This window comes from Neovison vison, chromosome 1 (genome assembly GCF_020171115.1).
Source record: "Neovison vison isolate M4711 chromosome 1, ASM_NN_V1, whole genome shotgun sequence".
In the NCBI taxonomy this organism is placed as follows: domain Eukaryota; kingdom Metazoa; phylum Chordata; class Mammalia; order Carnivora; family Mustelidae; genus Neogale; species Neogale vison.
The window spans coordinates 165,585,564-165,598,523 of NC_058091.1; the positions used below are offsets into that span (position 1 = coordinate 165,585,564).

Consider the following 12,960-nt stretch of genomic DNA (forward strand, 5'->3'; position numbering starts at 1 on the left):
TGGATCACTTGGTTAGGTGACCAACTCTTTTTTTTTTTTTTTTTGACCTTTCCAATTTATTTATTTTCAGAAAAACAGTATTGGATTTTTGTGTTTTACCATTTCAGTCAGTGCTGTGATTAATATTTTTTTTTCACTTTTTTTCCAATTTATTTATTTTCAGAAAAACAGTATTCATTATTTTTTCACCACACCCAGTGCTCCATGCAAGCCGTGCCCTCTATAATACCCACCACCTGGTACCCCGACCTCCCACCCCCTGCCACTTCCAACCCCTCATATTGTTTTTCAGAGTCCATAGTCTCTTGTGGTTCCCTCCCCTTCAAATTTCCCCCAACTCCCTTCTCCTCTCTATCTTCCCATGTCCTCCATGCTATTTGTTATGCTCCACAAATAAGTGAAACCATATGATAATTGACTCTCTTTGCTTGACTTATTTCACTCAGCATCATCTCTTCCAGTCCCGTCCATGTTGCTACAAAAGTTGGGTATTCATCCTTTCTGATGGAGGCATAATACTCCATAGTGTATATGGACCACATCTTCCTTATCCATTCGTCCGTTGAAGGGCATCTTGGTTCTTTCCATAGTTTGGCGACCGTGGCCATTGCTGCTATAAACATTGGGGTACAGATGGCCCTTCTTTTCATGACATGTGATTAATAGTTTTAAGCAGACATATTTTGCATTTTTTTCCATCTGTTTTGTTCTCCCCCCCAGGTTTATTTAGGTAAAGCTGACAAAATCATATTTATTTTAAATGTACAAGGTGATGATTTGATATATGATTACTGCAATGAAATTAATTAACACATCCATCAACTCACATATGTGCCAAATTAATTAGTACATCCATACCTCACATATTTATCCTTTGTGTGTGTGTGGAGAGCAGGTGGAGGAACTACTCTCTAACAAATTTCAAGTATTATGTTGTATTATTGCACAGTGTTACTAAGTATAGTCACCATGCCACACATTCACCTTATAACTGAAAGAGGTGCTCTTTCAGCAGCATTACATATTTCCCCACTTTGCAACCCCCTGCCAGCCATTAATCTACCCTCAATTTCTATGGCCCAGGTTCTTCAATGTGAGATCACTGGGGCAAAGTGTAAATGAGTGTGTAACTTTTATGGAGATGGCCTAATTCACCACATTACAGGCAGATCATTTCGTTCAAACACCAATATTGCATGACAATAATTATTTCTCAACCGTTTCACCCATGGAATATGACACGGAATGTCAAACTATGCAATCTCCTCCAATGTAATGACATGATAAATGATATGTTAGTGATATGACATTTCTAATTTGCATTCCTCTTATTAGATGAGGGATCAGAATGATTAAGAAAAACTTTTGTAATTTTTAAAAATTTCCACTTAGATTTGCCACAATCCTCTTGTCTCTTATTCCTTAACCTCTGAAGTTCAGACACAAAATACGCTGAGAGAAACCAAGGGGTGTTGGTTGCAATTCACAATCCTTGGACTATGTCCCCGTCTTATGCACTTGTCCCTCTCACAAGTTACCCCAGATAACGGTTTTCGTTAGTTGATGTTTCTCTTTCATTTCCGGTGACACATGTTCAGCTCACCATCTGTTATGTTCTTAAAATGATTAAGTCTAGAGAGGTCAAGGAGGGTATCAGTCACCTTAATTGAGAATCTATTAATGATCAGAATGTATGCATTCCTCACAAAATGTCAGGAACACCAAAATTGCACTATGTATGCATTCATTTAAAAAATCGTTTTTGAGGACCTACTGTGTGCACAGCCATTTTTTACTAGATGTCCATAGAGAAACCAGTGCTGGCTATGAAGTAACCATCACACAAGGACTAAGATCATCTGAAGGAAGGATTCTTTAGAGCTGATTGCTCTTACTATCAAATAATAGTCCCTAAGGGGGTAGTTTGTTCAAGAGTGTATTATGGAAATGTCCGTGATACACCTTGAGGGCAGTGGGACAGAACTGCATCAAGGGAGCCCGAAGTCAACGTTCCAGGCACCAGGCACCATGACAACACTGAGAAGAATCAGGAGCTGGGTGTCTCACTTTTCCCATTATCATTCCTGACATGCTGAAGTAGGGAATTTGGTCCAGAGCCCACAACATCCTTAAAATTGTCTTCTCTAAGAAGAACTTTAGCATCCATTGCCACACACTCAAGGAAATAATTTTGCAAACAGAAAATCATCTCAATGTAAAAAGGAGAGGCACTAACAGGGCAGAATTTTTCCACATATCTCAACAGTTTTTCATCTAATGACTCATCATCCTTCTCAACTGATAGCAAATGGGGAGACATGAGGTTTGCCTTGAGTTTCTGTACAGACACGTTAAAGTCCTTGGCTATGGTTTCCAGGGATGCATCATCCAGACTAAAATGAGACCTGTAGAAGGATAAACTCTCCTCCAGTTTCTCCATATCATTATCACTGAATGAACCCATGAAAAGGCTGGAGGCCGAAGTTCCAGCCTTCAGGGCCTCCAAGAAGACCTTCTTTCTCAGGGAATCCCTCCTCTCATCAATGGCAACCTCAGCAACAGTTGACAGATATTGCATGAAGATGTGGTGCTTTTGGTGCTTGTGGATTGGGAGCTCCCTCAGAAGCATGGTCTCTAGGCGTTGGAAATCAAAGTCAGACAATTCAAGGCTGGAGACTAAGAAGATGTTAGTGTCACCCATATTGGCTTTCTCCAACTGAGTCACATAGTAATTGCGGATCCTTTGCAGGACTTCATCCTTATTGAATGTGCTAGGTTTCAACTTTCTTAGATTCTTTAAATCAAGGTCCACTTTAGTTCGGACAAAATAGAAATGCTTCTTCATTTTCCTAATTGCCATAGTCAGATGCAAATCATTCTCTTTGAAGCATGTAGCAGAGATGACAATAAAGAAATCATATTCCCCAAATTTCATTTTCTGCAGATACTCATGTAGTGGAAGTTGAGTGGTTCCCAGGCTAGGCAGGTCCCATAACATCACATTGGGAAATTTTTTGTATTCGTATTTGGTTCTCTCTAAGTTTATCTCCAATGACCCAGTGTGGGCAGCGTTTTCATCATCTTGCCCGATTCCCAGCAGGGCACTGATGAAGCTGGATGTCCCTGCCCCAGACTCCCCGATCACAGCAATGTTCAGAGGGGCATTGTCAATGTCTCTCAGTGCATCACTAATTGCAGAAACTGCTTTCTGAAGGTCCCCCTTCTCCAGGTGTGACTGAATCAATGTGATGGCTTCCTGAGAGACCATTTCACTTTCCAGTTTGAAGTCCTTAAAAAGCTTGTCAAGGCTGGAGACCAAATCACCACCCTCTGCAGGAGAGGGTGTGGAAGAGGAAGAGGAGGACTGACTCATGGCTGGAGCAGTAGAAGGCACTATGGGGAGGAGACAAGAGGGAAGGGAAAAAGAGTTAGTGCAGCAAGGGGTGGCTTGGGTTATGCTCTTAGGGACAGGTATAACATCAGTCCTGGACACAACATTGTATCCAGAAGCCCTTCTTCTTCTGTCTAGGCATTGTGTGGACTTCTGACCTGGATGTAAAGTTTGCCCTTGCTCAGGCTCTTCCCTTATCTAGGAAAGCTCTTTTTCTTTAAGGTATTGTTCAGTCTTGCAGACTAATTTTTCTATCCAAACTTTCTTGCCTACATTATCCTTTATTTATCTTGCTTCACTTGTCTGTAATGTAATGTTATGAATTTAGTATTTCTTCATGTGACAAGTCTAAGAAGACAGCACCAGCACTTACTCTCATACCCCTTCCCACCTGTGGTGTGAGTCCCTCCAGAAAGTCCACTTCTGATCACCTCCCACCTCATGTCATAGACTTTGGTTCTCATATGGGCAGCTAAATAAGGATGAGTGGCTCCTTTCTTTCTCAGAAAAGATATTGTATATCTTCCTTAGGAGATAGAAACTTTTAATGATTGCAAATGTGGTTTCTTTTTATCTAGAAAGTATGTTGGCTCATGGAAGTAGGTGTGGAAAGGACTCTCTATTTTTCCTGGAGCAGAAACAGCAGGTGGTATGGATTCTAAAGTTCTAAAAATTCATTCTGGACTCTCCACGTGGGACTTGTTATGGACCATCCCAACTGTCCCTAGATCCCACCCATCCCTTGCTTCCTGCTGTGTATTAAAGGGGACAGAACAGAAGTCAGGGAGATAATTCACCTAGTGGACTGTATAAATATAGAAAGTGGCCTGAATAAAGAGCTGTATAATATGTCACTGATGTAACAAATGATGTTAACAAAGACTGAAACTGATTGGAATGTAAGGCAGCCATGATAAGGAGCTCCCTCTGTCACCTTCTCTGAGGTCAACGAAACTGAGCTTGTTCTGGAATCTTGGACCTATCTGATCACTGGAGGCGGGACCAGAAAAAAAATAATATACCCAGCACTAAAAGTAATGTGAAGGATTTGTATACTGTTCCCTATAGCGATTGAGAATAGAGTATTAATTTATTTTAAATTTTTAAATTTTTTAAAAACTTCATTTTTTCAGTGTTCCAAGAAAGAACAGAGTTTTTAGACTAGGAAGCAAGTCACTTCAAGTCACCACTGATGTCTGGGCAGGATACAGGTTGGAGAGGTGTCTTTGTCTAAAAGTGAGTTATCAGACACATCTTCTAGGGGCTTCCTGGCAGCCAGAACTGCAGCCCAGAAGAGAGGATGGTGAAGCCAAATTGGAGAAGTTTTTCAGACCAAGTGTACATTGTTTGGAGTCTCACACATACGAATGGGGTATGTGAACATTCTCCTTAGAAGAGTAAAGCGTGGATATTTAGCTCATTATGGGTGAAAGGGGCACTAAAAATTATACTGATGTATCCTATTCTCTCCCCTTAGGAGGACAACCTTGCCTATAACAATGGATCCTTTGCCAATCATTGTTTTTCTGCTTTCTCTCTTCACTTAAAAACCTTTCTACTTCTACAGCTCACTGGAGTTCCTTTCTATTCCCAAGATGGGACACTACCCAAATCAAAAATTATTTAAGAAAGTCAATTAGGTCTTTAGAATTTACTTGGTTGAATTCATTTACCAGACTTATTGGCAGGGTCTAGATCCAAAGCAAACTTCTGACAGTATCTGGGGACAACAAAAAAACAGGTGTGGTTTCCCACAAATCCTTTTGATTTCATGTTTCTCTCAGCATTTCCATGGGCCATTGAAAGGCCATCTTGTTTTGAGCTCTGCTCTGTTTTGCCTGAGAGATTCTCATTGAATTGCCAGTCCAGGGTTAATGAATCACTCTGTCACAGACACAGCCGGCAGTGACAGAGCACAAGGCCTTAGCCCGTGGTTAAGCCCAGAAGTCCACTTTGGAATCCCTTCCCCATTTCCAGTCCACAGTCTGTATTTATTGCTTTTTGCTGGCTTAGGCTGTTCCCTGTTTCTTGTCTGCAGGCTTTATTAATGGAACCTGCTGGTTTAGCTCATGACAGACATTGGTGGTGATGTGTAGGAGGTGCTCTATGGAACAGTCCAGAGTAACTTCTAAACCTAGCTCCTGGCTGTAAACTCAGATTTCAAGTTGGCAACTGTTGGTGGCAGCTACAGTTCTGTGTGTGTGTGGAATCAGGTGGCAGTCCCTATTCTCCCTATTCTTGGAGGTGTGCTGGTTCAATCCTTGCCCTGGCCCCTAGTTCTTTGGTTACTGCTATGTCCATAGTTCCACTACCTAAGTACTTTGGTTTCTCTTAATAGTCCACGAGATAAAGGCTTAGCTTAAAGATAAACAATAGATAAACTAGTGAATAAATAACCAAGTGAAACATAAATGGGATACTTAAAAATCCAAAGAGGTAAGTGGTCTGTGTGGGCACACTGTTTATTTTACACCTAAGAATGATGGTTCTGACTCTTACCATGTTGGTGGGAGTGCCAACTGGGGAAGCCACTCTGGGAAACAGTGTGGAGTTTCCTCAGAAAGTTAAAAATAGGACTTTCCTATGACCCAGTACTTGTACTAGCAGGTATTCACTAAATATTACAAAATTACTGATTGAAGGGTTATATACACCATGAAGATTATAGCAATCTTATCTACAATAGCCAAATTACAGAAAGAGCTCAAATGTACAATAACTGATGAATGGATAAAGAAGATGGGTACACATATATACTGCATACAGATACACTACACAATATTATTCAGCCATAAGAAATATTGAAATCTTGCCTTTTGCAATGCCATGTACAGAAGTAGAGTGTATTTTACTAAGTAAAAAATTCAGTAATGGAAGAAAAAAAATCACATCATATGTGGAATTTAAGAAAAAAAATGATCATAGTGGGCAAGAAAGGGAGGTGAACCAAGAAAGAGACTCTTAACTGTAGAGAAGAAAGTGATGGTTACCAGAGTTAGGGGTTGGGTGAAGTATGTGATAGATATAAAGAGGGCATGTATTGTGATGAGCACCAGATGTTGCAAGTACGTGTGGAATCACTGAAACTGATATTACACTTTATGTTAATTATCCTGAATTTAAGCCAAAACTTAAAAAGCAACAACAACAAAAAAGAACTATGGTACTGGAAGTCATATGGAAGCCTTTATGGAAGCCATAAAGGTCTACAAGCCTGTTTTGTGTCCCAAATAACTTGCCTTGGTACCCTTCAGGTTGGGAGCCATAAAATAAGGCCAGACAAACATGTATCAGTTGCCCCCTATTTGCTATTGGATATAGGTAGACAGAAATGTGTGTTAACCTCCATTTAAGGCTAGCTTCCTAACAATCTGTTGTCAGCACTCAGAGGCAGTACAATGGTCATTATGAGGACTGTAAAGTACAGAGGAAGGAAAATCAAAACAACACAAAGAAATGGAAAGACTTTTCATGTTCATGCGTTGGAAGAACAGATGTTAAAATGTCTCTACAACCCACAACGACTACGGATTCCATGTAAGGTCTACAAATATACCAAGAACATTTTTCACAGCGATGGGATAAATACTACTAAAATTGGTAAGGAACCACAAAAGACCCCAAAAAGCCAAACCACCTTGAGAAGAAACACAAAACTGGAGGGATCACAACTCCAGACTTCAGGTTATATTACAACCCCACAGCAATCAACATAGTATGGTACTGGCCTAAAAATAGACACAGAGCCCAATGGAACAGAGTAAGACACCCAGGATTAATCCCCCAATTACTTATGCAATTAATCTCTGACAACACAGGAAATAATATACAATGGGCAACAGACAGATGGTATTGGGAAATCTGGACAACTAGCTACATGCCAAAGAATGAATCTGAACTCCTGCCTTATCTCACCTACAAACACAAACTCAAAATGGATTAAAGATGTAAAGTGAGACCTGAAACCACAGAAGAGTGAACACGCAGTGTTTTCTCAGACAGAAGCCACTGTAACAGTTTATAGGTAGGTCTTCTGAGGAGAGGGAAACTAAAGCAGAAATAAATGATGAGGACCACATCAAAATAAAAAGCTCGTGCACGGTGAAGTAAATTCTAAGCACAACTAAAAGACAACCTATTGAATGGGAACAGATATTTGTAAATGACATAGGCTATGATGAGTTAGTATCAAAAATATATAAGGAACTAATGTAAGCAAAAAATCATTAAAAAATCCAATTACTAAAATGGGCAGAAGACCTAAATAGCAATTTCTCCAAAGCAGATATCCAGATGGCCGACAGACACAAAAAAGATACTCAGCAACACTTATCCTGAGGGAAATGCAGATCAAAACCACAGTGAAACATCACCTCATGCCTGTGAAAGGCGAACATTAAAAACACAAGGAACATGATCTCAGGGTCCTGGGATCGAGTCCCGCATCGGGCTCTCTGCTCAGCAGGGAGCCTGCTTCCCTCCCTCTCTCTCTGCCTGCCTCTCAGTCTACTTGTGATTTCTCTCTGTCAAATAAATAAATAAAATCTTAAAAAAAAAAAAACACAAGGAACAAAGGTGTTAGCGAGGATATGGAGGAAAATGAATCCTCTTGCACTGTTGGTAGGAAAGTACACTAGAGCAGTCAGTGTGGAAAATAGCTTTGAAGTTTCTCAATAACTCAAAAATAGAACTACCATAGAGTCCAGTAATCGTGCTAGGTATTTATCCAACAAACACAAAAACACCAGTTCGGGATGCATTATCTCTATGTCTATTGCAGCATTACTTCCAAAAGCCAAATTAGAGAAGCTGCCCAAGTGTGTATCGATAGATAAAGAAGATGTAGTATGTATACTCAATGGAATATTACACAGGCATTAAAAAAATGAAATCTCGCCTTCTGCAAAGACATGAAAGGGGTTACAGTGTATAACAGTAAGCCACTTGTGCCAGTCAGAGAAAGACAAATACAATAGGATTTCACTCATTTGTGGAATTCCAGAAAGAGAACAAATGAACAATGGGGGGAAAAAAAAGAAGAGGAAGACACAAAGTCAAAGACAGACTCTCCACTAAAGAGAACAAACTGATTGTTACCAGAGAGGATGGTAGTAGGGGATAGGTGAAACAGATGATGGGGTTTGAGAGTACATTTATCATGAAGAGTACTGAGCATTGTATAGAACTGTTGTATCACTATATTGTATGCTTCTAACTAATATAACAGTATCTGTTGACTATACTGGAATTAAAATTAAAAAGTTTAAAAATAATAAAAATAAAAACACTGTATTGTGACTAACATAACATAGTAAAAAAATTAAAATAAAATAAATAAAAATACCTTGGGAGAATAACTGACTAATTTTTCATGGTGTCTGATGACTCATTTTAGTGGTAATCTAAGGGTAATTATTAAGAACAAGTATAGTGAGTAAATGTTTAAGTAAAATTTTTAAAAGTTGTAGGTAAACTTTAAAGTAGTTTTCAAAATCTTTTTGATAACCTAATATCTCAAAGTTTTGTTCAAAGTAGTGATGTAACTTAAGATCACTGAATACCTAGATCATTTCCAAGTAAGATAAAACATGAAACATTAACTACTACATACTGGTTTCTTTAATTTTGTTTTTGTTTTTTTTACATGGAAACTAAAGATAAATATAGGTCTATTGGTAAATGTTTTGGTATATGATTATTTGAAAGATTGTACTACAAAAGAGCATATGCTCCCAGAAATTATTAAATGCATTTATAAGTTTGCAATCTAATGAATTCTGAAGTAACATACAGTTAATCAGGGCTTACCCTTTATTTCCTAGAAATTGAAGTTTCTAACGGTGAAGAACTCTAATTAATGTGAGTTGTTAAGATACAAAATTAAAAAAGGAAGCATCTCTGAATGAAACAGAAGTAGGACATGTGCTTTTGGTAAAAAAAATAAAAATAAAATAAATAAAGGGTATGAGGGCTGGAGATGCGCTTTCTTTCTTCTTTTTTTTTAAGGCAAAAAAATGTAGAAAGATTTAAAAATGATACTCTAGAATGGGATTTTGTGCACTGTCAGGACTAACATTGGAATCAATCCATTCTAGTACAAAAGTTAGCTGATGCAAAATTAAAATTTGATTTCCTATCTGTTAAAAAGACAAAGTTCTGTGGCTTTTAACATGTGATACACTTTTGGGCATAGCTTCTGAAAGCTTCTTTATCATTTAAGTGATCTTTCTAGCATCAAAGAGCCTATATTTTACATTGTAGTTGTATAGGTATATAAGTATTATAGAAATGACATGAAATTCCTGGAAATATGCTCTGTCCTAGTATAATTTTATCACTTGTAATTACTGTCTTACCTTCTGAAATTGCTGTCGTTAAACAGGTTCACTCTAAAAGGACTTGAACCAGAGTGCCAGGAAAATGCCTCAGCTGACGCTCACAAAGGCAGCCGGCCAAAGAATCTATAAAGAATGCGGCACATGTGGGTAGCATCCATTCTGCCTCTGCAAAAATGTCACCTCATTGTGAAGTTTCTGCTATGCTGATGTCAGGGTATAATGGCAACCCTCTGCTTCTGAGTCAGACAAAAGGAGACAGATAAACCATGGCCATAAGTTGAACAGTCAGGGCTTTGAGAAACCCAAGAAATCTGTCTGCTTGATACTTCCTGGATTACTGGTAAACCCCCCCGCCCTTTTTTTCATTTTGTTTTGTTTTCATTCCTTCATCCATTATAGTGCATTTAAGATGACTCAAGCTATGACTAGCTATTAGTGAGGACACTCGTATAAAATGGTGAAAATAGTCTACCAGCCATGTGGGACTTCTCAGGTCCATTATCCTGGAAAAATTATTTGTACCTCCAGAGTTCTCACACGTATTCCCTCTGGACTTTGAACACCTGCAGATGGATTTTATTCAGTTGCTACCTAGTATGGGTTATCAATATGTTCCTGTTATTATATGTATATGTTTGTAATAGGTTGAAGATTTCCTCTGCTGCAAGGCTGATGCCCTCATGGTGGCAAAGCAACTATTAGAAAATGTGTTTGCTACTTGCAATATAGCTTCCACAATCTCTGGTGATCAATCAGCTGCTTCCTTGGATAAATGATATTAGCTTTAACAAAACCTTGCAAACTTCTTGGAATCGTCACTGGTCCTATCACCCACAATCATGATGCAAGTTTCAGAGATCTAACGGAAGTGTCAAACTTAAAAATTATAAACCCGCCCAAACTACTGGGTTTGCCTGCCCTAAGGGATTGCCTTTGGACATACGATCACTCAGTAAACCACTTGTCTTAAAAGAGATAACTCCTTCAGCAGGGTCTTTCTTTGACATATTTAATTTTGATTCCTTAGTCTTGGATACCATGGCTTCAAACTGAACTCTAACATTTATCGTATAATTAGGAACCTTATGCCGCTTAGAAAATCCACAATAATCTGACAGGTACATTGTCTTCTCTCCACATTTTCAATGCATGTTCAGGGAACTAACCACTAAGCAAATAATCTCCCTGAGGCTGGAACATCAGAGAAGGAATGAAGAGCATGGATGATCCAAAAACTGTGAACCTGAAATCATCACCTGTGAACATCATAGAGGGTAAGCAAAAACATGATGACATACGACTATCACACAAGGGATCAACAAAAGCTTCGAGAAGCACTGAACAGTAGCTGGAAGTGGCCCCAGTTGCTCACACTTTGATCACCTCTCCAAGTTCGCTGAGAGTTGATCAAGAGAGGGGAACTGTGACACAGGGCCACAGGGTCACAGGGCCATAGCAGGCCTCTTAAGTTAAGGCTTTGACTCCTCAAACCAAGACCTACTATGGAACCTAACTACAGTTTAATCCTCCAGGAATGTATCCTGGAGCCAGTCACCATTGGAATTGTCTGATCAGCATGAAGAAATTAGCTGATAGACCCTTTCCCTTCCCTTTGGCAGAGTGATTTTGACGGAAACAGTATATTCTTTACTGATGATTTCTTTCTCTCTTCCTCTAAAAACATGTCCATTCCTACAGCTCAGTGGAGCTCTTACTCTTCGCTAGATAAGATGCTGCAGAACTCAGGAGTCATTTAATAAAAACCAACCAGGGCGCCTGGGTGGCTCAGTGGGTTAAGCCGCTGCCTTCGGCTCAGGTCATGATCTCAGGGTCCTGGGATCGAGTCCCACATCGGGCTCTCTGCTCAGCGGGGAGCCTGCTTCCCCATCTCTCTCTCTCTCTCTCTCTGCCTGCCTCTCTGCCTACTTGTGATCTCTCTCTGTCAAATAAATAAATAAAATCTTTGGAAACAAAAAAAACCCAACCAGCTCTTTAAAATTTTCAGTTGAATTTTTTTAAAAACAGATAATATGCATTGTCTTTGCAGTGAAAGGTATTTAGGCATGAGATGTGGGTTGTCTGATTCAGAAGTTCTTGGGGAAAGCCCTAATCCACTGACATCCCTGACAGTCACATAATCCTTCTGTGTTCACAGGAATAAAGTTTGTTCTCCAACTGCCCTCTGAAAATGTCCCAAATAGTTAAATTCTCCAACTGGATCACAGTCATCCTTAGAAATCTGCCCCTCAGGCTATCAAGTCCACATCACCCAAAATAAGCATCTAGTCTCTCCCAGCCTTAGGTATACAAATCTGTAATTCTGTTTCTAGATCTGCACTCAATCCACAGTGGTATCTTGCTTACCAGCTCCTGGAGGAAAAGAGACTCCTGGTGTCAGAGTTGAGCTCTGAATTGTATCCGTTGGCAGCTCAGGAAATTCTGGGACTGGCTGAAGTGCTCCCTGCAGCCCACAGCAGGAGCACTGCTCTGCTCAGACTGGCCTTGCACTGGAACAGGTCCTGTGTGCTGGTATGATCACCGCAGAGATAAAGAGCTGATGGTCACCCCAAATGTCTAAACTGTGTTTGAGAAGCAGGCAGGATTTAAGTAATCTCTGGCCTCTGCTCCACCCTCACAGGAATCTGGCCACAGTAAAGAAGCAGCCAGTAGATGCAGGGCTCTGCATTGGCAGGAACAGAAAGTGAAACAAAGAGCTGCAGGCTCCTTTTCTGAGAAACACAGCCATTGCTGGAAAGGGCTAGTAAAAGGCACCATGGCCATTGATTTTCTGTGTTTTTGGCATCATGAGTGAGAGGAGGGAATAGGACCCCAGGCAGGAGGCCTCTCAGTAACCCCCAAAGGACACCCTAATCAGGGCCTGGGCTTCAGGCGAGGTAGAATTTGAATCCACAGTCAGAGAACATAGGTCTGAATCCTGGGAAAATGAACCTTGTGCTTTCTGTTAACCTTGGACAGCCCACACTGTATGTGGAGTGAAGCCTAATAAAGACTCCATCTAGCCTTGTCCTTGGCTCCTGCCAAAGAGGTTCAAAGACCCTGGGAATTTCCCAGGTGACAGGAGCTGACTTTGTTATGTTAATGAAGTGATTCCAGGCAGGATCCTAGATAGCTTCAGGTCAATGGCTGGTCACCAAGAAGACTAACCATGGGAATAGAGGGTGGAGAGTTTGGGTCAGCTGAACCTCTGGGGAGGAGAAGGGAGGTGAGAAG

General features: G+C 40.1%; 1 protein-coding gene across 1 annotated transcript; it reads right to left on the reverse strand.

Annotated features, from left to right (window-relative positions):
• Positions 1–580: 580 nt before the first annotated feature.
• Positions 581–12,295, reverse strand: LOC122915485 (T-cell-specific guanine nucleotide triphosphate-binding protein 2-like). Its single transcript, XM_044262252.1, has 2 exons — positions 12,094–12,295; positions 581–3,393 (listed from the first exon to the last, which is right to left on the reverse strand). Exon 2 carries the CDS (start codon positions 3,371–3,373, stop codon positions 2,048–2,050), a length of 1,326 nt encoding a protein of 441 aa, XP_044118187.1. The 5' UTR covers positions 3,374–3,393; positions 12,094–12,295; the 3' UTR covers positions 581–2,047.
• Positions 12,296–12,960: the final 665 nt, after the last annotated feature.